General features: G+C 41.5%; 3 protein-coding genes across 9 annotated transcripts in view; 1 reads left to right on the top strand and 2 right to left on the bottom strand.

The window, feature by feature from the left end:
- The window catches only part of gstcd (glutathione S-transferase, C-terminal domain containing), a 68,524-nt gene extending 60,601 nt beyond the window's left edge, over window positions 1-7,923 (bottom strand). The window contains exons 1-4 of one of the 2 annotated variants that reach the window (XM_079656219.1): window positions 7,775-7,923; window positions 6,277-6,686; window positions 4,608-5,060; window positions 2,007-2,276 (exon numbers count right to left, since the gene is read on the bottom strand). In XM_079656219.1, coding sequence (XP_079512345.1) covers window positions 2,007-2,276; window positions 4,608-5,060; window positions 6,277-6,675 — 1,122 coding nt within the window. In that variant the 5' untranslated portion in view covers window positions 6,676-6,686; window positions 7,775-7,923. The remainder of the gene's footprint in view (window positions 1-2,006; window positions 2,277-4,607; window positions 5,061-6,276; window positions 6,687-7,774) is intronic. The other variant, XM_079656218.1, reaches the window with a different exon arrangement.
- Window positions 7,924-8,255: 332 nt separating this feature from the next.
- Window positions 8,256-12,155, top strand: ints12 (integrator complex subunit 12). 3 transcript variants are annotated; one of them, XM_079656244.1, is made up of 8 exons: window positions 8,262-8,387; window positions 8,525-8,592; window positions 9,224-9,387; window positions 9,512-9,670; window positions 9,796-9,977; window positions 10,113-10,272; window positions 10,411-10,554; window positions 11,355-12,155. In XM_079656244.1, exons 3-8 carry the CDS (start codon window positions 9,232-9,234, stop codon window positions 11,907-11,909), a joined length of 1,356 nt encoding a protein of 451 aa, XP_079512370.1. In that variant the 5' UTR covers window positions 8,262-8,387; window positions 8,525-8,592; window positions 9,224-9,231; the 3' UTR covers window positions 11,910-12,155. The 3 variants fall into 3 exon arrangements, with proteins under 3 accessions (XP_079512369.1, XP_079512370.1, XP_079512371.1); XM_079656243.1 differs by lacking the exon at window positions 8,525-8,592 and having other exon boundaries at window positions 8,256-8,387; XM_079656245.1 differs by lacking the exon at window positions 8,525-8,592 and having other exon boundaries at window positions 8,364-8,502.
- Window positions 12,156-12,206: 51 nt separating this feature from the next.
- The window catches only part of arhgef38 (Rho guanine nucleotide exchange factor (GEF) 38), a 69,210-nt gene continuing 59,651 nt past the window's right edge, over window positions 12,207-21,765 (bottom strand). For 3 of the 4 annotated variants that reach the window (XM_079656178.1, XM_079656176.1, XM_079656177.1), the window contains exons 5-17: window positions 20,872-21,056; window positions 20,260-20,377; window positions 20,018-20,165; window positions 19,891-19,908; window positions 18,999-19,198; window positions 18,702-18,835; window positions 18,370-18,474; window positions 18,178-18,297; window positions 15,990-16,364; window positions 15,770-15,907; window positions 15,117-15,318; window positions 13,736-14,028; window positions 12,207-12,834 (exon numbers count right to left, since the gene is read on the bottom strand). In XM_079656178.1, coding sequence (XP_079512304.1) covers window positions 12,652-12,834; window positions 13,736-14,028; window positions 15,117-15,318; window positions 15,770-15,907; window positions 15,990-16,364; window positions 18,178-18,297; window positions 18,370-18,474; window positions 18,702-18,835; window positions 18,999-19,198; window positions 19,891-19,908; window positions 20,018-20,165; window positions 20,260-20,377; window positions 20,872-21,056 — 2,219 coding nt within the window. In that variant the 3' untranslated portion in view covers window positions 12,207-12,651. Of the gene's footprint in view, window positions 12,835-13,735; window positions 14,029-15,116; window positions 15,319-15,769; window positions 15,908-15,989; window positions 16,365-18,177; window positions 18,298-18,369; window positions 18,475-18,701; window positions 18,836-18,998; window positions 19,199-19,890; window positions 19,909-20,017; window positions 20,166-20,259; window positions 20,378-20,871; window positions 21,057-21,157; window positions 21,434-21,765 lie in introns of those variants that run through there. The other variant, XM_079656179.1, reaches the window with a different exon arrangement.

The raw sequence follows: 21,765 nt of genomic DNA, 5'->3' as shown, positions 1-21,765 counted from the left end.
CAACACCTGAATTTTACTACAGAGATCAATAAGGGTTCATTTTATCGAGAGGCATCCCTCCCCAGTTGCTCTTGCCCAAGTTCTCTTCCATTGTTTTTGCCCTATTCAAATGTTTTGGGGGGGTTTATCCGAAAGTGAAATCGAAAAAGACGGAGGGAGTCGTAAACTGTACAGATTGTAAAGCCGCCGGGGGCACATTTGTGATAGTTGGCTATATAAATTGACTTGACTTTGCCAACAGAAAACCCCAGATGTCCCTGAATTTGGACTCCTGTTAACTCACTATCCCTTTTCCTCTAGACCACCCTCGTATTTTACTGCTTTCACAGATTGAATTTTTGTCTAACGTTACAAACAGCATTTAAAGAACCATTAATCACCGTCAGTGACAGAAGCCTTCGGGTCTTGAATTTTGGTAGCAGGGTTACTCTTTTGTTTACATTCGGATCACAGGTTGTGTGTACACAGCTCATTGAGCAGGCCGTTTGACTGGCATGCATCAGCGTGTGTTAACTGAAGGGAGAAAAGAGGGAGAGTTTACGAGCCATTTATATTTCGGAGAGAGAGGCCGGATGAGCCTGGTGCCTCTGGTTAGCAGCAGTGAAGGATCGCGTGTCACGGTGTGAGACGGCAGAGCGCTCTGTCTCCATGTACTTGCCCCGGGACGCACACAGTCAAATATGACATATGTGAACACACACACACACACACACACACACACACACACACACACACACACAGGCACCTTGGCCAAGACAACATAACAGCTGCAGTGCAGACATGATGGTGGCGACACGCAGCCATCCTTGTAATCCCTCTAGGCTAAGAAAGAATGGTGGCCATTGTGTGTGTGTGTGTGTGTGTGTGTGTGTGTGTGTGTGTGTGTGTGTGTGTGTGTGTGTGTGTGTGTGTGTGTGTGTGTGTGTGCATGTGCATTCCTTTCCGTTTTAATGTCTGATTTCAACCTGCCATGCAAACTGTCATTTGTGCACATCTGTGCCTAGCTGAATTTAATCCGGTAGCATAGCACATCCCATCCTGACCACCCAGCTCCTCGCTCAAACTCTCCAAATACTGCTTTCTCTTCGTCATCTCTTCCCGCCACTTAAAAGTCCTGTTGTTGTAGACACTTTGCCGGCAGGAAATCGCAGACATATCTCTGCTGAGAGAGCATTGTGACAAAGCCAAGAGAACAGTTTGAAGGCTTAGCAGTGAGAGGTTAGTCAGGGCTGAGGAGACTTTCTCCTTTTAAAAACAGCTGGGCCCGCTTATCTCCTTCTGGAAAAGCTAGCAGAAAAAAAGTGTTGCAGGCGCAGTGTTTGCTGTGGAGCTAAGAACGCTATAAATGTGTGGGACTGAGTGTGTATGTCTTACCAATGCTACCTGAGGGAACTGTATTTTAGTAGTTTGGACATGTTATGCTACTACTGTGTGCCATTGTGTCTCTTTACACTAAGAAGTTGGGCCATTAAAAAACCACTGGGTCTGGCTATAAAACTTTGTTTGACTGGATTCATTGGTTTTATTGCACCTGAAATAAGGATAGGCTGAAAGTGCTGATAATACTGAATGCTGCATTTTATAATGGCAGCACAATACTGTTGATGTAAACAAATTCTATTATTCTTTTAAGACGGGTTGCTTTGGTTGTCTTTACTGATCAACACATTAAAAACAAGCCCTGTGAGAAGAAAACCAAGTCAACAGACAAGCAGCCAAACACTTAAAATGTTAATTTTGAGACTAGGAGCACTTAAGCACTGACAGAAAGAGGAAGAAATGGACAATTGAGAAGGAATGCCAAAAGCAGAAACACTAACTAAGAGCTACTCTCTTGAAGGCACAATCAGCAGAAAATGGGCACATGACGTGACAGCGATAATAGTTAACAACCAGGTGGTGAAGAGGAACACTGGGAGACATCTTCAAACCAACAGAAGTGTGTGAGGAAATGACCAGGCAGGTAAAACATGATAAGGAATAAGTAACAAATTGTAATTCTTTACTTTGAGTTTAGTCATGGTGGGTCTGGGGCCACCGATGAAGGGAGGCTGCTTGGTCTTCTCCTGATCTTCTTCCTGGTCCAATAGGCTCGGAGGGTTGCTCTCTGCTGAAGGCCCCGGGGCGCTGGACGTGGGAACCTGGGGGGTGCAAAAAGCAATCCCACAGGCCTTTGCCGCGCGAAGGACCCCGGGTACCTCCTGAACACGGCTGTACCATCGCAGCAGGTGGGGGATCTGATGCAGGAGGCTCGCAGCGTGGGCTTGGAGAGAACTCTATCAGAGACCATAAAAGAAAAAAAACAAGGAGATATTGATTAAGTGACTCGTCTCACATGTCATCTCCAGTGGAGCGTTATGCCAAGTTCCACCAGAATTCACTCATCACAGATGGGGGACGGGAGGACACGAGGGGCCGGCAAGTCAAAACACTTAAAGCGGCGTTGGCAGGTGGGGAGGGTAAAGACACAAACAGAGACCTGATCAGAGGCGCCTGTCACTGTGGGCAACTGTGTGTGGAAGACAGAAGGAAGAGAAAGAGGAACGGAGAGGGAGAGGCCGCTGTGGCTGCAGTGGAAAGCGTCCGTCGTGTATCGTGGACAGTGATGGCCGCTGAGAGGAGACACGCTAGGCTGAGTGTGAAACTGGAAACCAGTGGAGCACAGCTGACTACTAAAAGCCTCATTGTGAGAACTTTAGTTCATTCCCACAGTCGAGGAACAGTTTGAGGGCGGCTGAAGGGTGAAATGGAGGTTGAGACCCACTGAAGGGCCTGACAGTGCAGCATTCCTGATCAATAACGATATACGTTTCACTAAATAGCTGTGACACTCCATGGTTGCTGCTGCAGAGACTGATTTCCACTATACCTACACTTTTTAAAACCTGTGCAGATCCTCCACTTTGATTTAAAAATGTTTATAGTGATTTGTCATATCCATTTTTATACATTTTGAGATTTTTTTTTGGACTTTTAAAAACATTTTTATATTAAATATACTTTTTCAATTCTAAATCTGTATACTTTTTCATTACAGCAGCATGTAAAAGTAATTGCACATGAATAAACACCAAGAAAAAAAATTACTTACAGTATATATATATATATATATATATATGTATAAATAATAGAAAGTATATATTTCAGGGTTCATACACTTGTTCACCAATGATTTTCAATGACTTCTCCATGACCTTTACCTAATTTTCCATGACCAAAACAATTACCGGTACTCTTTCTCAGCGGTGCCACTGAAAATGGTTTATTTTAACATGGAACAGGAAATAAGGTCTGCAAATGAAACATGTTGTGCCTATCTAAAACAAATCCAATAGGCTAACTAGCTTCTACACGCTAAAGCAACTCAAATCTCTCACCAGCAAAATACCTCCTCAGTTAAATGCCATTTTATGTTTCATTACTATACGATACAGTATTTATTATCATTATAGTATTGCTATTTCGGCGATTAGCTAAAATATAAATTATATTTGATGCAATTTTAGTTACATTTCCATGACTTTTCCAACATTTTGGGAAAAATATTGTTTTCCATAACTTTTCCAGGGCCTGGAATTAGCATTTTGAATTTCCATGACCTTTCCAGGATTTTAATGACCGTAAGAACTCTGATATTTATAGAAAATATTTTTTTAAATCATAATATAGATATGCACAATAGTTTTGATAAAACTCTAGTTTTCGTAATACTTCTATAGTTTGCCCCATAAAACATGTTGTTATCTCACTCTGTGTATTTATGCATCCCTGTTCACGAAAGCAAATTCCTTGCATGTGAAATCTCCTTGGCAATAATCCCAATTCTGATTTTTATTGAATTAGTCCTGCCAACTTGTAAAATATGCCATTATTTTGTGTGATGAATAAACAGAAAATGATTTTTTTGAAGCTTGCAGTATTTTTTATTTAATTTATCACTCTAAGGTCACCTCCCTAAACAACAAAAAGGTACCCAAAGGAAAGTCATGGAAATGCATTATCAACCTGCTGCATATAAATAGAAAGCCTCCCTTCACTGTTATCACTGTGTGCCAGGTGTCTCTGTGGACCACCTTTGAGAGCTCAACCTGTGCCAAGTGTGAAGCAGCGAGTCTTCTTCACTCAAGTTTCTGCCTGGATGGATCTGAAAACATTTGGGTGCACTGCCTGCTCACCCTGACCCGAGTGTAAAGTCGTGCATAATTCTGCCAATCATAATAATAAAGGCTTTAATAAGTTAGTAAACACACATAAGGGTAGCCTGAATGTCACGATATATTTATTTATGGGGTGAAATGAAATGTCAGTCATGTGTGCTACTGCGTTTGAAAGACAACTCCTTGCATGGCTACACTTGAATGCCCACGGCACAATAATTGTATTTTGCTTACAGTAAAAGTTATAAAGTTCACAGGGTGTCAGTGCATTGAAAGTGGAAGAATAATAATACAAAAGATACAGCTATTTTAACTAACATTAAAAGGAAATGACGCGTGGATTTAAGAATGTAAATATTGCGATACTCGAGGCAGAAAAAGGAGCAAGGTTCTTAACCAAAAAGATTCAATACTGACAACACCATGAATCATAAACCCCAAGGCCCTTACCAGGTATTGATGGATGCATGGCAGCAGCACCACATCCGTCAGAGTGAAGTACAGTCCTTCAGCAAACACATGGTGCAGCAGAGGCAGTTGTGGGGTCTTCACTTTCCTGATCTCACAGCTCTCTCTGGTGGTTGCCGTGGGAACTGAATCCACTGACAGTTTGGCCAAAGCTGCTCTGAGCTCAAGTTCATCTCCGACCTGAGGGGGTTGGACCGGCTCGGACTCAGAGTTTGAGTTCCCTGCAGGGGACTCGTTCTTCTCATTCCTTTTCTGCTCTTGGAGCTTCTGCCTCCGTATCTTGTCATCATTGTGGACCTTGACAGGCGCTGGCAGCCTTCGCTCCAGGGTGAGGATGGAGAGAGGCAGCTGCTCCGATTGATTTGTGGGGTCTTTGAGGTGTTCTTCAACAGCAGAGGGAATGCCAATTTCACACAGTCTGGTCCACTTGCTCACCTTTAAGGCAGGAAAGAAAATATGTTTTAAGGTCAAATACACTAGTGTCTTTAAAAGAGCACAAAAAAAAACAGTTTTTTATTGTGACATGTTATACTGTTGTCCATCAAAAGTAGAAAGCTGCTGACAGTAACGGCCCAGACCCTAATCAACATGCTGAAAGTGAAATAAATCAAATAGACCCAATTCATGTTCTGTGTGGTCTACTACAGTAAAATAAAAGTTAATTTAGACTCCAAACTGCTAATATAATACATTTAACAGTCACTGAACAACAAGCAGTGGTAATACAGTTTTTAAAAAGGCTAAATCATCTCCTCTGAATTATCTGTTGAATAACTTTTATAATGTGTTACCCGATACCAGTAAATGCTGGGGAAAGTAATGAGACAATTATTCATTGATAGATGTTTCACATGTGAGTTTATAAGCAGTTGAAGGCACTCTTAATAGGGTCTTCCCCAATGAAACCCAACTAATCATTCATAGATTTTACATTTACATCCTATAGTATTCTCCATGTTGCGATGTATTTTTGCCTGTGGACACATTTTTCCATGTTGCATGTTCAAATGAATAGCTGTGCACTGAGTAGAAAACAAAAAATAAACTAGCAATACATTGAGAAATAATAAATTGCTGCTATTGCAAGATCTCCCTTCTAAAAAAGACATAAATACAAATCTACTTTAAAGAAATGAAGGCAGTCTTAGTCTCATGATGAGAACCAAGTTCTGATGAATTGTAAGATACTTTCTAGGGATTTTTGTAACACATAGAACTAGGTTAGTGGTAATTAGACTATCCTGTCAAAAACCTTAGACCCTTTGTTCAATTTGAATCAATCAATGTGTGACCAATTCTGGACATAAATAATTTCTTCTCTTTTCTGAGATTAATGTATTTGTATGCATGATGGTCCTTGTTTAAATAAATACATAAATGAAATATGGAGTCAGCAGTAGTGTTGTCATGATGTTGCTGTACCCCTGCAGACATTGAGTGAGTGTTGTTCAGTTTGAAAGGGTCATGTCATGCATAGGTCAGTCTCACAATAAACTGACCTGTTGCTTTAGTTACAAAGCTAGTAGTTTAAATCTACCTTCTCAATAAAGTAGGTCAGGTTTTGCTGGAATCCCCTCTATGACCCATGCTAAGTGTAAACCGATGTTATGGACTTGTGTTTAGGTCATGTGTGTCCCTGCTCGCCTCTCACCTCAGCACAAGCCTTCAGACAGGTCTTCTTGAATCCCAGCAGAGCCAACACATCCTTTCTGGAAGGGTCCGCCTCCAGTGTGTTGTTGATGATGTGTCTCAGAACCACCGCCAGCCCGGCCTTGCAGAGCATCCCGGATTCATCCAGAGCAGCAGGCAGACGGCAGCCCCTCACCAACAGGGGCAAGTCCTCTCTTTGAATGTGAGACACGTCCAAACCCTCTGGCAGCCGACCCTTCAGGGACTGGGAGCTTTCGGGTTGAGTGAAGACCAGGAAGACTTTGAAAGACTTGCACTCGCAGTAAGACAGGAGAAACAGGGTGATGGACGTGTGTAAAGGAAGACATGACTCTTCATTTTGGCAGGAAACTTCTAGATAAAGGGCCTCTGTGTGCTTCATGGTAAATAGTACTGTGGAGTCAAAAAGAGGGAACGTTAGTGGTTTTGCAAATGTGCTTTTCAAGCTACAGATAGTGATTTGACATGCTGTCTTGAGGCTTCTGAGCATGGGACAAAAAAATCCAGAAGGTTATCTATGGAGCACTTATCAAGGCTTGTACCATTTTACCCAAAGATGCCATTTATAAAATCTCAAGCCTTGTATAGATGCCAGTCGATACAACAGGAATGGATCATTAAGTAGTTCAGAAAGGTTAGTACATCTCATTTCATTTAGCTGACACTTTAATCCAAAGCAACATACAATGAATTAAATTAACCATGAAGATACGAACTTAAAAGAGCAAACGTTCTGCAAGATCATCAGTTTTCAATAAGCCAAACATTTATAAGTGCTGCTGCTTGGCATTAAAAAAAGCCAAACTTTTCTGAATGCTGCATAGAGAAATAATTAGTTTTTTTATATTGGCCAATTTGCAGTAGAAAATGTGTTGTTTTTTAAAATCTGTGACAGAAGATGAGTAAACTTTCTGCCGTCCTGATATCTTATACATTCATGATATCAATGGTACAACCATTTCTGAGCCAGGACAGCAAACACTTTTCAGTTTTACAACACTAATAGTGACCCTCCTTAGTTATAATTGTTATGCTCTGTTAAAGATGACTGTATCTTTATCTCTTGCTGATTTTGTCCTGCGTCTTGTGTTAGACATTTGGTTAGTGTGTAGTTGCTGGAATGAGTGGAGAGGGGGAGATGGGGGTTCAGTTTTTACAAGCTATCTTAGTCACGTCCCTCCGGGGCATGGAGTGCCTGCTACTATATACAATGATTGGATGTTAATGCTTGTATTGTATGCATTACCCACAAGACAATTGATGTTTGTAAAACAGCAACAATCTAATATCACATTGTAAAGAGGTTTGCATTTGTTACATTTTGACCAAATGAGTGCACATGCAGCCTGGAGGAGTTAATTATTCTTCAAAGTTAATGAAACCTCCTCTGACAATTAGTAACAATGGCAGCATGAACATGTTAGCGGAAATACCGTTTATCGATTCATACGGCATAACAAATGTCATTAAGAGATACTTACAACAGCTTCAGCAAGGTGAATTAATGTCGGATATCAAAATAAAAGCACGTTGATATTTTTACTTCCTGTGGTGTGCTTCTTCTTTCCTTAAACTAAAGCTAGGATATCACCACAGCGCCTTCACCTGTCTGCTGTCAGAACTTACAAATTAATACTAATTTACGTATACATACCAATCAAAACGCCATATTGAAATAGTTTAGTATATGCATGGTGTATTATTACACATAGCACGTAGAGTGTAAAGTTATATCACTTGTTTTATGGAGTTTAAAGCTAGGTTCCGCGCCAGTAGATTCCGGACATATTTAGCAGTTGCGCCCGTCCCGGCTTCTTCCCGATATATACCAATCAACGCGCTATATTAAATAAGAAAGAAGAAATATGTCAGCTACATGAATTGTTCTCTTCATACATACACTATTGCATATAGCACGTAGAGCGTAAAGTTAGATAACTTTTGTTTCCAGGTAAGGTTCCCATCCTGTTGATTCCGGACATATTAAGCGGTTGCACCCGCCCCGGCTGTTTCTCATGTAGGAAGTGTTGCCCAACCGTTAACGTCAGTTGCTCATTAACAATAAAATATCGGGTAAAAGGAGCAGACTGTGAGGTAACGTAATTTAATTTAAAGTATAACGTGTATTTGGTTTTATAACTGACATCTGACGGGGAGGGTAACTTTATCTCCTGTGCTCTGCGTTTAACCAAATGTACACAATTTCAAGGTTTGTTTTTTCTTTTATTCAGGACAATAAATACATGTGATGTCAACCTATTGGTCCCGGTTAGATCCGACAACACAGTGCATCACAAAGGTGTTATTTAAACATCATAGTGAACACAACAATCTTGATCAACCCTGTTTTTCCATCTCTTCATGGCTCACTGTGGCCTTTCCCCCTTTCTACCCTCATCTCCTCTGATTTCAGTTTAGATATGTGAATCTTGGATAATCATTATAAGTAATTATGATCATGCGTGTACATATCCAAACCACAAAAACAGTGGTTACATGACATGACACAGACTAGGTTGGGTGAGGCTACACTGAAGAAACAGAGACATTTACTAACACGTATTTTAACCATGCACAACAGTTGTTGGGATGCTGTAACAGGCTCTTTAAGTAATTCCAATTAGGAGGCTGTCTATGTAAGAAGCCTTTTGTTTACACTGTGGTGCTGTGTTGTAAAGACTGTCTCTTTAAAATCAATGTTGTTCTTTGAATCAATATGTTGTTGCTTTTTGACAGTTAATAATCCTGAAGCTCTCAGCCAGGTTAAGTGTCAGTCCAAGCTAACACTGCAATACCTAAATGGCAGCTACAGCTTTTGTTCTGTCTTTTTATATTTCAGAAATCTGTCATTTGTGTGACCTTACTCAGCAATGGTATTGATAAATAGATTGCTTAACCCTAAACAACTGATATTATTTTATATTTCACAGTTCTGACTATGGCTGGCCCGGTCAGTCTGGAGCTGGATCCCATCTTCCTAAAGGGACTCGGCTACCTGCACTCCAAGAGTAAAGACTCCGTTGAGAAACTCAAAGCTTTACTTGATGAATCCCTTTCAAGAGGAAGTGACTCATCTTACCGTTCATTACAAAAGGTAAGGATTTCATTTTGTTTTTATCATGATATGTTGATATTGTTCATTTCTCTTCTAATTGATTTGGTATATATTTGATCAAACAGAATGCTAACCATTCTGTATTCTCATGTTGTGTCCCCAGGATATAGAAGTGTCCAAGGGGTCTGTGTCAAAACTGAGCTTAAGTAAACAGGACTCCAAGTCCTCCTCCAGCTCTTCGTCCTCCAGCAGCAGCAGTAGCAGTAGCAAATCCAGCTCCGAAAAGAGCAAGAAGGAGGCAGAGAAGAGACCTGCTGAGAAGGTATGGAATAAATAAAGACAAGCATTCCCAATTCCACAGTATAATAATACACAAGGTGGCTACAAGGCCATGATGTTTTCATTACGTATGGCACTGATCCCTCTTTTTGTCTGACTGACAAACAGGTCAGGGTTGAATTGGCGGAAGTGGACCCTCCGAAAAAGCCTCGTTTGGAGAAACAGGAGAATCGCTCTTCTCCAATTACCGTTCAAACCAGCAAAGACCTTCTGCCAAACATAAACGACTACGATGAGACCAATGCCGATGACTTTGCCATGGAGATGGGTCTGGCGTGTGTGGTTTGCAGGTACATCTTAATTATTAGCAAATACAATAATTGCAGTGTTGTAAATTGATCTTTCAGCATGGACAGTTAAACCTCTGTAATAACATGCTGTTCAATACACATTCAAATGTTGATTTTGTGTTTTAAATACAAAAGGCAAATGACAGTGACCATGGGAAACCAGTTGGTGGAGTGCCAGGAGTGCCATAACCTGTACCACCAGGACTGTCACAAGCCCCAAGTGACCGACAAGGAAGTGAACGATCCACGGCTCGTGTGGTATTGTGCCCGCTGCACCAGGCAGATGAAGCGTATGGTAAGGAACATAAATAATATTTTGTCGTCTACCTCATAATGTGCTTTTTAATGTGACTAATCGGTTCACAATCATATTAGTAGTTTCTGAATAGGTTTGTCTTCCGTTTATAACAAGCTGTATTTGTTTGTCCACTAGGCATCAAAGCCGGCTCAGAAGCCGTCCCCTGCATCTGCATCCTCAGCGCCCGTTGTAAAAGACACACTGGTGAAAAAGACGGAGCTTAAAGCCAAGCCGGACACAGCCAGCTCCTTCCAGGCCTTCAAAAGAACTGAAGTGAAGGTGTGGGTTCAATAATTATCACTGATTACGGCCTTTTTTGATCCATCAACTAGTCAAGCAAGGCTCCTTTTTCACGGTGGCCCTACACGTATTTCTTGGTAACCTAGTAGTAGACGATATATCAAAGCTCCGTCTTTAATCAATTAAGTTATCCCTCTTGCCTCAAAGTGGTAAATGACCTATGGTTAATATAAAAGATTTCCTTACCTTAGTTTAGATATTTCAAGTATTCCCACGGGCCCAAAGGCTTTATTGAGTGCTTTCATCTTTTAATATATAATATATGTTTTTAGTGTTTGACTTCTGTAATTTTGGTATCATCTTAAAGGTAGGGTAGGTCATTTTTGAGAAACCAGCTCGAGTGCGCTAGAATTTGAAAATACACAGCCGGAACAAATCTGCCACTTCCTGACAGAGCCCCTCCTCCAACACAAACGAACGAGCACATGACCAATGAGGGCACGAGATAAGTTTGTGCACAGGTAGGCCATCCAGTTATTTTAGCCGGGCCGGCTCAGATGATTGGTCGTGCTTTTTACAGTACTATGGCTTGCACAGATGACATTTTTTTATGGATTTTTTGTCAAAGCACTTCAGATATTTATTGCTATCGGGATGTTAAGAGCATTCCATGGAATATAACAAAAAGTGTATCTCGAGCCGGTTTCTCAAACTTACCTACCCCACCTTTAAAGTCTCAATTACATGACTTTCAATATTATTATAGAAATACAACAATGGAATATAAGGCTCTGCACATTTTGGTTGCACTTTGATAATTGTGCTGTTTATAATTCCAGGCGTCCACAGCATCGGCCAACCCGGCCAACAGCAGCTCCTCCACGGCAGGCAGCGGTCTCACCGGGTGGGCTGCGTTTGGCGCCAAAACGGGCCCATCTCTTCCTGCCAGCTCCAAACTAGGGTCCTCTGGTCCAAGTGGGAGCCACAAGACCCTGACCACTCCCTCCAGCCAGAAACCTGTCGGGCTGTCTGGGCTAGCAGGAGCCAAATCGGGGCTCGGGAGTACAAAAACACCCGGGAGCGGCAATGGAAACGGCTCCAGTGCGGCGCCTCTTAAACCTCCGCCCCCCCTGACTCTGGGTAAGCAGCCGCTGAATCGCTCATCCAGCGGGGAAGGCCCAGCCAAAGGGTCTCCTGCGTCGGGGTCCAGCTCCCCCGGCAGCAGCGGAGCAGGGAACGGGGGAAATAACGGAGGAGGTAACGGGAACAATGGGAACGGGTCGAAGGCTGCTCCAGGGGAGAAAGCACCGACGTCCCAAGAGTCCCAGCTTAACGCCATGAAACGGTTACAACAGGTGAAGAAGAAAGCAGCGCAGAAGAAGCTGAAGAAATGAGTTGAGGGGACTGAAGGTGGGAGGGAGTAGAACATAAACGTTTAAACAATGTGGATAAGTGCCGGATCTTTCTGTTTGTTTCAAAATATCATTTGCACTTGAGTTACACCATCCAGTCAAATACTTGAACTTACTTTGTGTTAATGCTACTGGATTGTACTTCTTTGTCATAACTAGTTTAACCGTTTTAAAAGTGTCACTTTTTATCACAAACGTCAATAAATCTCTTCTTATAAACTGACAGCAGCTATGACTCGTTGTGTTGTGTTCTTGAATCATTATATTCTGCGGGACAAGTGGAGAACAGATATTTATTACAGACAATTGTTAAAATATGATAGATTTCTTCATTTTACATTCACATTAAATATATATATATACTTCATTTCACATATAACATTTACTTCATCTGTTAATCAATTCACGTTTAAAATGTAACTTCATGTATAAATCACTTCATTTTGATATAAACTCTACAACACTGAGGTAGAAAAAGTGCTTGGCACAGTGCCTTGTGTTTTCCTACCATTATTTATATTCATCACAGATTATAGGTCAAGTCCTATTGCTGAGCTTCTCAAGGCTAAACATCAACACTGTTGGTATGAGACAGATACCTAGGGCTAATTTGACTCTTACAAAGCAGTAATGCGACATGTTTTACAGCTATTTCATTATTTCTTTAAACTGTAAACATGTTTGTTTTAATTGCCACAGGTTGGTTTTTGGTTTGGTTTCCTTCTTATGCATAGGACATCCTGCCAAGGTAGTTAGCAGGGACGTATCCTTTCTGTCCGTTAGCCTCAGCTAACCACCAGTCCTTATTGCCTCCCAGGTCCGAGAACTTCAGGATGCGGACATGCTGGTACTCCTGCAGGGTCAGCTCCTGGTCACAGCGCGCCTGAAACGCATACACAGCATAGAACTGTGGGAAAACACATGAATTAGATGCAGTCTGGGAAAAAAATGTTTATGCTGTTTGAAAAATGTGACAGCAATAGCTGTTTTTTCTATACACAAATTAAACTGTAGTAAATCTTTATTTGGAATGATGTCATTATTAAAGAATACATGAAGTGTATCCACCTTTAAATCCAGAAGGTGGCACTGTTTATCAGCTTTTCCACATGTGTATTTCGTTACCACCAGTCTTAATGTGTATTGGTTACAACAAGCTAGTCGACTGACCTTTGTCAACATTTTACATTTCAAAACCAATAACTGTCATGTTATGAAGATTGGAGTCATATTAGGGAGTCATAGCTGATGAAGACTTGACCACAAAGGTTTTGAAACCAGGGTGACAGTGCTGTCATCATTTAATGCTTTGTACCCAATTAAAATCAATGTGAGCTGGACAGCCACTGTAAAGCTATCAAGTGGGCAGACAGTGAGCCCCTGCTCCTCCAGCCTGTAACTGCTCACCTCAGTTTAATGGCCATTTGAAAGAATGACCCTTATTTTGTCCAGGTGGAGTCTCATATATAAGGAGCCACTTATAGGCAGTTAAAGTTACTTGGCTTGCTGAGCTGTTATTTGTATTATTATAATGAGGTTAATGGTGTGTGGGGGTTAAAGTATTTTTAGGTTTGTCCCTTACTTTCCTTCATACTTTTAGTTTATTTCAAAGATTGCTGCACAATATGCACATGGGCTTGAGGTATGCAGTTTTTATGCAACTGTTGATGAATTGAGATACTTGAAGTTATCTATCCTCAATATGAGAAGCCAAAATGAGCAGAAATAAGACTTTTCATTTCAATTTCTTTAGTTCTAAGCACTGCAATAACTGAAAATGAAAAACACACTCATGCTACCCAACACACCTGCTGAGCCTCTGCGTCCGAGGTGTCCTCCAGGTCCTCGGGACTCTCTGACTCCCCCTGTAACCCGGAGAGGGTGGAGCCGCTGTCGGTGGTGTTCAGGTTGAAGCTGCGCAGGCTGCTGCTGCCGCTGCCCGACACGAAGAGGCTGATGTCGTCAAAGTCCTCGTCCAACATGGCCGCCGGCTGCTGCTGCTGCTGCTGTTGCTGCTCTCTGGCCATCTTGCTTTTCCTCTGGGAATCCCTCAGAGGGTTATACTGCTTCAGGAAGGTGGAGTACACGTAGCCCTGTGAACCTATCAGTGACACAAAGAGACAGTTCATTTTAAAGGGTTGGTTCAGCTAATTATTCATATTTTGAGATATAAATATCCTCCTTGAGACACATAATGCACTGAAAGATCATCACAGCTTCTCTTTTCAGAACGTTCTCCTGGGTAAAGTGTATGTGGTTGATGTATTGTTGAAACTGAATCCCGACAGCTAACAACAAATCTTGCCCCCAGTCATTTTGTAATTTGGGTAAAACCAGCCTTTGAATGACAAACAGTAAGGCATACAGAACAATGTACCCGATAAGAAATTTCACGTTGGTATTTAAAAAAGCTGCTTGAGAAATATTAATTTGTACCACCTCAGGAGGACACATGTGTGTTTAATGTACGGGTCTTACATTAAGACTGTAAGGATAATCTACACAACGTTGAGTCCATGTGAGTGAACTGAATAATCTGTAAATGTAAGGCAAGAATATTCATATTGTTGATATCAGAACAGAAGGCTGAACAATAACAGCTTCCTGGGAATGCTAGTAATCCCAGAGGACAAGACAAGTGTGTGAAGAATGTAGTTTGTCTGAAAGAACATGCAGACACTCTTTTTTTTCCAGAGCTCATCAAAAATAACTTGTTATTGCCGAGTACAGAGGCGCGCAGGCGTCATCTCTCCGTCCTTGTTTCCGAATTCCCATCGGGAGAGGCTTTGTACTCTAGGTAACACTGCTTCCAACGTGCAGTGGTTTGTTCCAAACAAGACCTCGGGATCTCAGGTGCCTCTCGTAAAGAGAAGATGGAGACAAGCTATGGAGAAGGGCCTGTTGTGAGGCAACCATCCCCAGAGGCAGGCGGAGAGGCAACACTGACACCCCGGGGCCCCTGGGACTGATTCTTGTGTGCTGACTCGTCACTTTCCGAAAGTAAAGTTTGGTGTGTGTACACACAGCCATAGATGCAGGTGTATTCACAGAGGAATATGTATTAAAGAAGACCTACCATCTATAACTTCAATTACAGTGTGTGTCCTACTAACTTAATGTGTTAAGAGCTACTGCTGTCCCGCGGGTCTTTGTCCTCTTGCACACACACACACACCTACAGATACTTGCCTCCAGTGTGAACCAGCCAGCGGCTGCTGCTGCCCAGAGGATCCGTGTCCTCCAGCAGGGCCACCAGCTCCCCCTCCAGCAGGCTGAGGTCCTGCTCCTGGCAGCCATTACACTTCCTCTTCAGCAGGTACAGATGGCTCGTTGGATATTCTGCCAGCAGCCAGCCTCGCTGTTCCTCGGTTTGATGCTGCACCTCCGGCACCTGGATACAAAGAGGGTCATTATTTGAAGTTAGCCCGGTGTGTGTAGGAATGTTGTTGGTTATCTGTGTGTGAGCCGAGGTAATAGGCACCCGGGGTTAGGAGTTTCAAATGCAGCCACTTTCATGTCCGAGCACAAGCACATTCTCATATGTGTGGATGTGTGTGTGTGTACACCTACACATGTGGACATTTAAGTGTCAGGGGATTGATGATGACTTTGGATTGCCAAGTTCCCCAGTTAATCACAGCCTGGAGCTCTTTCCTTTTTCGTGCTTGCTAATACTTATAGCTGCTCATTCTTGGCTTGTAATTGGTCAAAAAGAGAATTATATTCGAAGTTTTAAAATGCAATCAATGAGACATGTACAGACCAGTTTACTAACCACGGATCTTAAAAATACAGAGTTTAGGCTTAGTAAAGTTGAGTCTTTATTATTTTAACTTTCTCACCGTTGTTTTCTTGTCTCGTTGTCTCTCAAAGCTGACTTTTCGCTCCATCAACTTCTGAGCGTTATCATTGACAAAAGTCAGATTGTTCAGCTCATCCATGATGCTGTTCTGAACCTCAGTCATGTTTGACAATGGCGCCTTCAAACGACAAACACATTTTAGCTTCAATATAAAACAGACTTGATAACACCTGAATGTGATTTGTACGTGGGACCCTCACCGGTAGCTGCTGTATGGACGGGGCACGAAGTAGTATTTTATCCATCAGCCCTCTGAGCAGGGTCACTATATGCAGCACACAGTTAGTCAGGATGTGATAGGCTGCCTTGTTGAACCTCTCCAACTCCTCCACTAGCAGAGCATTGATGGCTTCATAGTCCCTTTTGGCGGGACCGGGCGGGTCTTCTGACGCCAGTGAGGTAGAGGAAGAAGTAGGGGACGACGAGGATGAGGATGAAAAGGAGGAAGAGCGCTCCAAGCGGCTGCAGTAATCCAGTAATTTGTCATAGCGCTTCTGGATGAGCTTCTGTGGAGCTGTGAACATGCCCTGAAGGGAGGAGAGGGGGGCGAGGACCGAGCGCTCCATACTGTCTTTCTGCAGGAAGACGTCGAAAAGGCAGCAGAAGATGAATAATAATAATAATAATAATAATAATATTAATAATAATAATAACTTTATTTGTATAGCACCTTTCATACAGGGAATTGCAGTTCAAAGTGCTTCACATCAGTAAGAAATAAGAAATAAAACAAGCAGCAAGAGCAAAGCATAACGTGGGATAAAATAATTAAAAATAAAAACATGGGGAATAAAACATAGAGAAATAGTGCAATGTCAATCACAGAGAATAGTGCAGTATAATAGTGTCCAATCAGTAAAATGCTTTGGTAAAGAGATGGGCATTTTGAACGTATTGGCTTCCCTAATATTGTTGGGTAACGTGTTCCACAGTTTTGGGGCGTAGTTTACAAAGGCTGCATCCCCGATGTTCTTATGACTCTTTCTGGTGACCTCTAATAGACCTGCATCTGATGATCGCAGTGTTCTGGCGGGTGTGTAGTTTGTTAGAGAGTCAGCAATGTAGCTGGGTCCTTGTCCATTTAGAGCTTTGTATGTGAGGAGAAGCACCTTCAAATCAAATTCTAAAAGTTAGTGTGGAGAGTAGCTAAGACAGGACTAATGTGTTCCCTCCTTTTGGTATTCGTTAGTAGTCCAGCTGAGCAGAGTTTTGAATGAGCTGGAGTCTTCCAATAGCTTTCTTGGGGAGACCAGTGAATAGTGCATTGCAGTAGTCTAGCCGGCTAGATATAAAAGCATGAATTAGCTTCTCTGCATCATTTTGATTTATGAATAGTCGTACTTTCGCTATGTTTCTGAGATGAAAGAAAGCTATTTTGGTCACTTTGTTTAAATGGGCGTTGAAGTTCAAATCTGAGTCCAGGATGACACCGAGACTTGTCACCTCCGGTTTAATCCAAGTGGTTAAGCTTCCTAGATTATTGGTTAGCATCTCTCTTTTTGATTTGGAATAAAGACACCAAGTTCTTTCATTACATATTCTGCATTCTGTGCATTTTAGAATTACACTGAACGTACATTTTGTGTCTTTGTATATGATGTTTGTAATAAATGTATTGTTTTTAGAAGGCGGCAGCACCTCTAATTGCCAAGTAGTTCCTCTGCTAGGAAACAGTAACGTATGCTTTACATTAACCTGGAATACATAACACTGGAGCTGATAGATTTGCATAAAAACAAACAAGTTGATGTTATCAGCTTACTGTGAGACTTAAGCATACTTCATCTATCATAGTGTGCAGCATGTAATGGGTAGTACTAGACGTCAAGTACAAATAACAGTTTCTTTGGTGAAAATGTTCTGTCCCCTTCCAGCATCTATCACATTACAGCTGTTGTGTTTTCATTACAGCTGACACAATGGACCCATTTTCATACGAGATATCTACGTCTGTCGTTTTTCTTCGTGGAGTATACATGTCTTTGTGTCAACACTTATTTTGGAAATCTTATTACGTACTTTGGTTTGAGGCAGTGTGAAAGCAAATAGCTGCCACAAATAATTGTGTTCAAAAGTATAGTTATTCCAGAACTGGTGACAATGCAATACACGGATAAAAGAGCGTAGGAGAGAGGAGGTAGCAAATGTATAAAGGGACCGAGTAGGAAGGTTAGAGGCAGAGAAGAAGAGGTTTAATAAAATGGACAGGTGACTCACATTTGGAAGGTGAATGAGAGGTCATGAAGGAAATAGGACAGCAAAGCATGGACAGACAACACCAGCATTTTGAGAAATGAACGAGATGAGCTGTATTTGAAGGCTAACTACAGTATACCCTGAATGAGACCAATGACACTGTTGTGAAGAACAGAAAACGGCCAAACTTACAAAGTGCTTATAAGGGTCATTTCCATTCTGGTGCAATGAGCCGTTTATGTCATTTTTGTTTGGATCCTTAATCATGTCCTCCATGTCCTGGACTTTCTGAACAGCGACAGATACCATCTCCTGCAGAACACACATCAGAAACTTTCAAAGAACACACTCTTTGTGGTCAGAGATGCTAATATCTGTACTTACCTGAATGTGCAGCAGGTAAAATTGGACATTCTTGGCCAGCTGCCTCACAGCCTTCTCCAGACTCCTGAACAGCTTCTCCTCTCGGTCAAATACTTCATCTCTCACCTATACAGAGAGTAGAGTAAATGAGCCTTTGCATTATGCTACATCTTGAGTTTCTATACTTGTAAGACTACTTAGAACTTCATAAAAAGCAGCAATGTGCGTATACATAATTTACCTTTAGGCCGCAAAATATATTCTTGCAAAGTGTTAAGTTAACAAGCCTCATGACTTGTATTACATGTACTAAATGTGGTGCAGTGAGTGAGGAGGGAACAACAGTATTTTACCTGTGGCTCTACTCCAGTGAGGATCTTGAGATAGCCTGCAAACCTGTCGCTTTTCTTCCGGATAGAGTGGATGTTGAACTTGTTCAGTTTCCCCCTCAGTGTGCCTTCATCATCCAACCTCTTATACTTCATAACTGAGAATGAACAGACATTGTTTCAAACAACCAACATTGCATGTGTAAGGCCAGCCCTACATCTGAAAAGCTTTGTCATACACTCGATTTGAGCTCACAGGAAGCAAAATCACACATTATATATAAATAGACGACAATGATCAGCACCCGAATGACATCTCACCGATATCTTTGCGCCTCTTGAACTCATTTATGTTGACGTTGATGATCTTAGCAGCGGTGTAGGCCTCCTGCAATGGCTGATGGTCCGGGTGGTCCTGAGGCGTGGCGTGCCACAGCTCCCCGAGCAGCAGAGGGTACTTCATGATCCTCTGCACCGGCTTGATGAGCAGTGAACCCATGTTCAGCAGGTTGGGTTTCCCTCTGCAAAAAGATTACGGTATAAAGTAAACATTTCTTTTTCCATGACTTAAAGTGAATTGGCTTTACTTCTTTCTCAGAGATTCAGAAAGTAAAACGACTGTCAAGTCCACAAATGATTCAGTCAACATATGACAACATGTTTATTAGTTACATAGATAACATTTGCTTTAACGATTAATGTGAAGTAAATGTTAATTGCACAAGGTTACAGCTGTCGAATAATGACATCATCGGCATTAAAATCGGTTCCCTATAAATCTTATTTTTACAACGCAACTCTGTCGGCTTTATCTTTCACTATAAAGGCCCTACACATGATATACACTGCATGACTGCCTACCAGAGGGCATTTTGAACCATGATAATGAACTCTACCCGGCTAAAGAGCCCTGTGGACGATTAGGCCAAGGGGGGGGGGATTTTAACAGGAGACAGGCAGCTAGCTGTAGCTGTGATGCTAACCACACAAAAGAAAATATCTTATCTATATCTGTGTTTGCACTTTGTTTGGAAACAAATACAGTGTGTCCTCCTAACCCTAAGTGTAACCCTAGCCATCAGATTGTCTTTGTGACAGTGACAACCACAATTACACCACTTGGACATGACAGGTAATACAAAGTTGAAAAGCTGTCTGACAGCTTATGACACTCGTTATATTTGACGTGACAACATTATAAAGAAGTACTTACTCTAGGTCATAGATTTTCCTGCAATTACAAAGCAAAAAAACAGTCACCAACATGATTATACTAATAATATTTAAAATATGAGAAAAGTAATGCATATTTTTGAAAGTATATACAAGTAGTGACTTACTTCAGAGCTAATACACATGTGGTGAAATGTTTCTTAATTTCTTCATTTTCTTCATAGGATTTGAGGGACATGTTAGCATCGTCATGATGGTAACAGTAAATCTTATATACATCTTCTAACGCTGCCTTTGCCTGGATGAATATTTCCCCTACAATTAAAAGTGGGATATTAGATTGTTTGTTAATATCAACCAGAGCAGTGAAAGTCAACAAATAATACAATCATGTTAGAAATGGCGTTACCTATGACGACCGACTCGGGATCAGGGTCAGCGATGGCCTTATGCAGTCTGTGAAGAAGTGCTGCAGATACTTCACACACCGTCTCTGTGTTGGTGAACAGCCGGTCTACATCGACAACCTGACAGAGGATAAGGAAATAAAAACTCAGTGCAAATTAAACTAAATTAGAATTAGCTATAAGTAAACTTTCTGTGCATATGAGGAGACCTGAATCACTGTCAGTTGCCATTTATTAATAACATAATCATCCTGTTGGCCACCCTTTTTCTTTGAATATTTAATAAATGTTAATCACACCATCATATATTTCATAGATTTTCATGATCTTAGTGTCTGAATCAGTCATTGTTATGCTTATTTTTAATGCTAAACATCAGAGCTAGTGTATATTGAGAAGTTGGTCAAAAAGAACCAAAAAGGCAACACTGATAAACATTAACTTTTTCCCCTCAGGCAGCTCGTTTGAGTATTAACATTGGATCTTACAAATTAAGTTTTTTAAAGAGATCATTGTTTAAAATGATCTTCTCTTTGCTTTTGTGTAGAGGTTAGTTAATACCACATTAGGCCAGTGTATTCATTGGCGTATACTCAAATCGACCGATCATCTACCTGCATGTTGCGTAGAGGCTGGACCACCTCTCTGATGCACAGCTCCAGGTCTGTGAGGTAGTCCTTCTCAGTCTGCACCAGCTCCTGAATGACCTTCGCCCTGCGGCTCATCTTCCTCAAACGCACCTCCTCCGGGTCCAGAGCTGGAGAGGGGGGCGTCGACAGGTCGTGGGGTGTCATTTTCTCTGAGAAAAGAGGACATTATATGATAAGTATAAAAGAAACAAGTGTTCTTACATGGTCAGTAGAGGCCAGCAAAATGAAGAAATCACTTCCTAAAACTCACCTTTTTATTAAAGCTTTAAACTATTGATGACACCACTCTGTTTTACTCGACATCCATGTTTTACTTATTACTGCTGCTATTGTTGAAACGCTGTATATTTATGGGGTGGGTTTGGGGAATTTTGACCGCATACCTGAACGGCCTGTTCTTAATCCATGTTAAGCACTTTGTGACTTTGTTTGAAAAGTGCTGTATAAATAAAGTTATTATTATTATTACTAAGATGGGATTAATGAAACATTTGGAAATAGACATTGTTGTTATCGATGTGTCATAGAGGTCATTCAAAGGCATCCAAAAACGAATTCTCTTTTTAAGAGCACCTGCAATTTCCCCCAAAATGTATATGTGTTTGCCAACATTTCAAGCCATCTGTGTGCACTTTCTAAAAATGGCTGGTAAACATCCCGCCCCTGTGGGCTGTGTGCATGCTTGGGAAAAACGGTACATCTCTTCTAACGCATCCGCTTGACGCCTGAGCAGCCATCGGTATTTCACGGTCATATAATTATTTTGACTCCAGCGCCAAAAGGCCTCACTTAACATGCCAGTCAGGCTCGCTTCTCTTTTTTTATTGCTCCGCTGTCTAATCAGTCTGTGGCTGCTCT

This window comes from Notothenia rossii (assembly GCF_949606895.1).
Source record: "Notothenia rossii genome assembly, chromosome: 1".
NCBI lineage: Eukaryota > Metazoa > Chordata > Actinopteri > Perciformes > Nototheniidae > Notothenia > Notothenia rossii.
Note: the sequence above shows the minus strand (reverse complement) of the source record. Positions and strands in the feature narration are given on the sequence as shown.

What these genes read in the sequence shown, in the direction of transcription:
- ints12 (XM_079656243.1), top strand. Translation starts at nt 9,232, where the DNA reads ATGGCTGGCCCGGTCAGTCTGGAGCTGGATCCCATCTTCCTAAAGGGA. An exon ending in CTGGCGTGTGTGGTTTGCAG is followed by an intron (nt 9,978 to 10,112) that starts GTACATCTTAAT and finishes TAAATACAAAAG; the next exon opens with GCAAATGACAGTGACCATGG. An exon ending in TCAAAAGAACTGAAGTGAAG is followed by an intron (nt 10,555 to 11,354) that starts GTGTGGGTTCAA and finishes TTATAATTCCAG; the next exon opens with GCGTCCACAGCATCGGCCAA.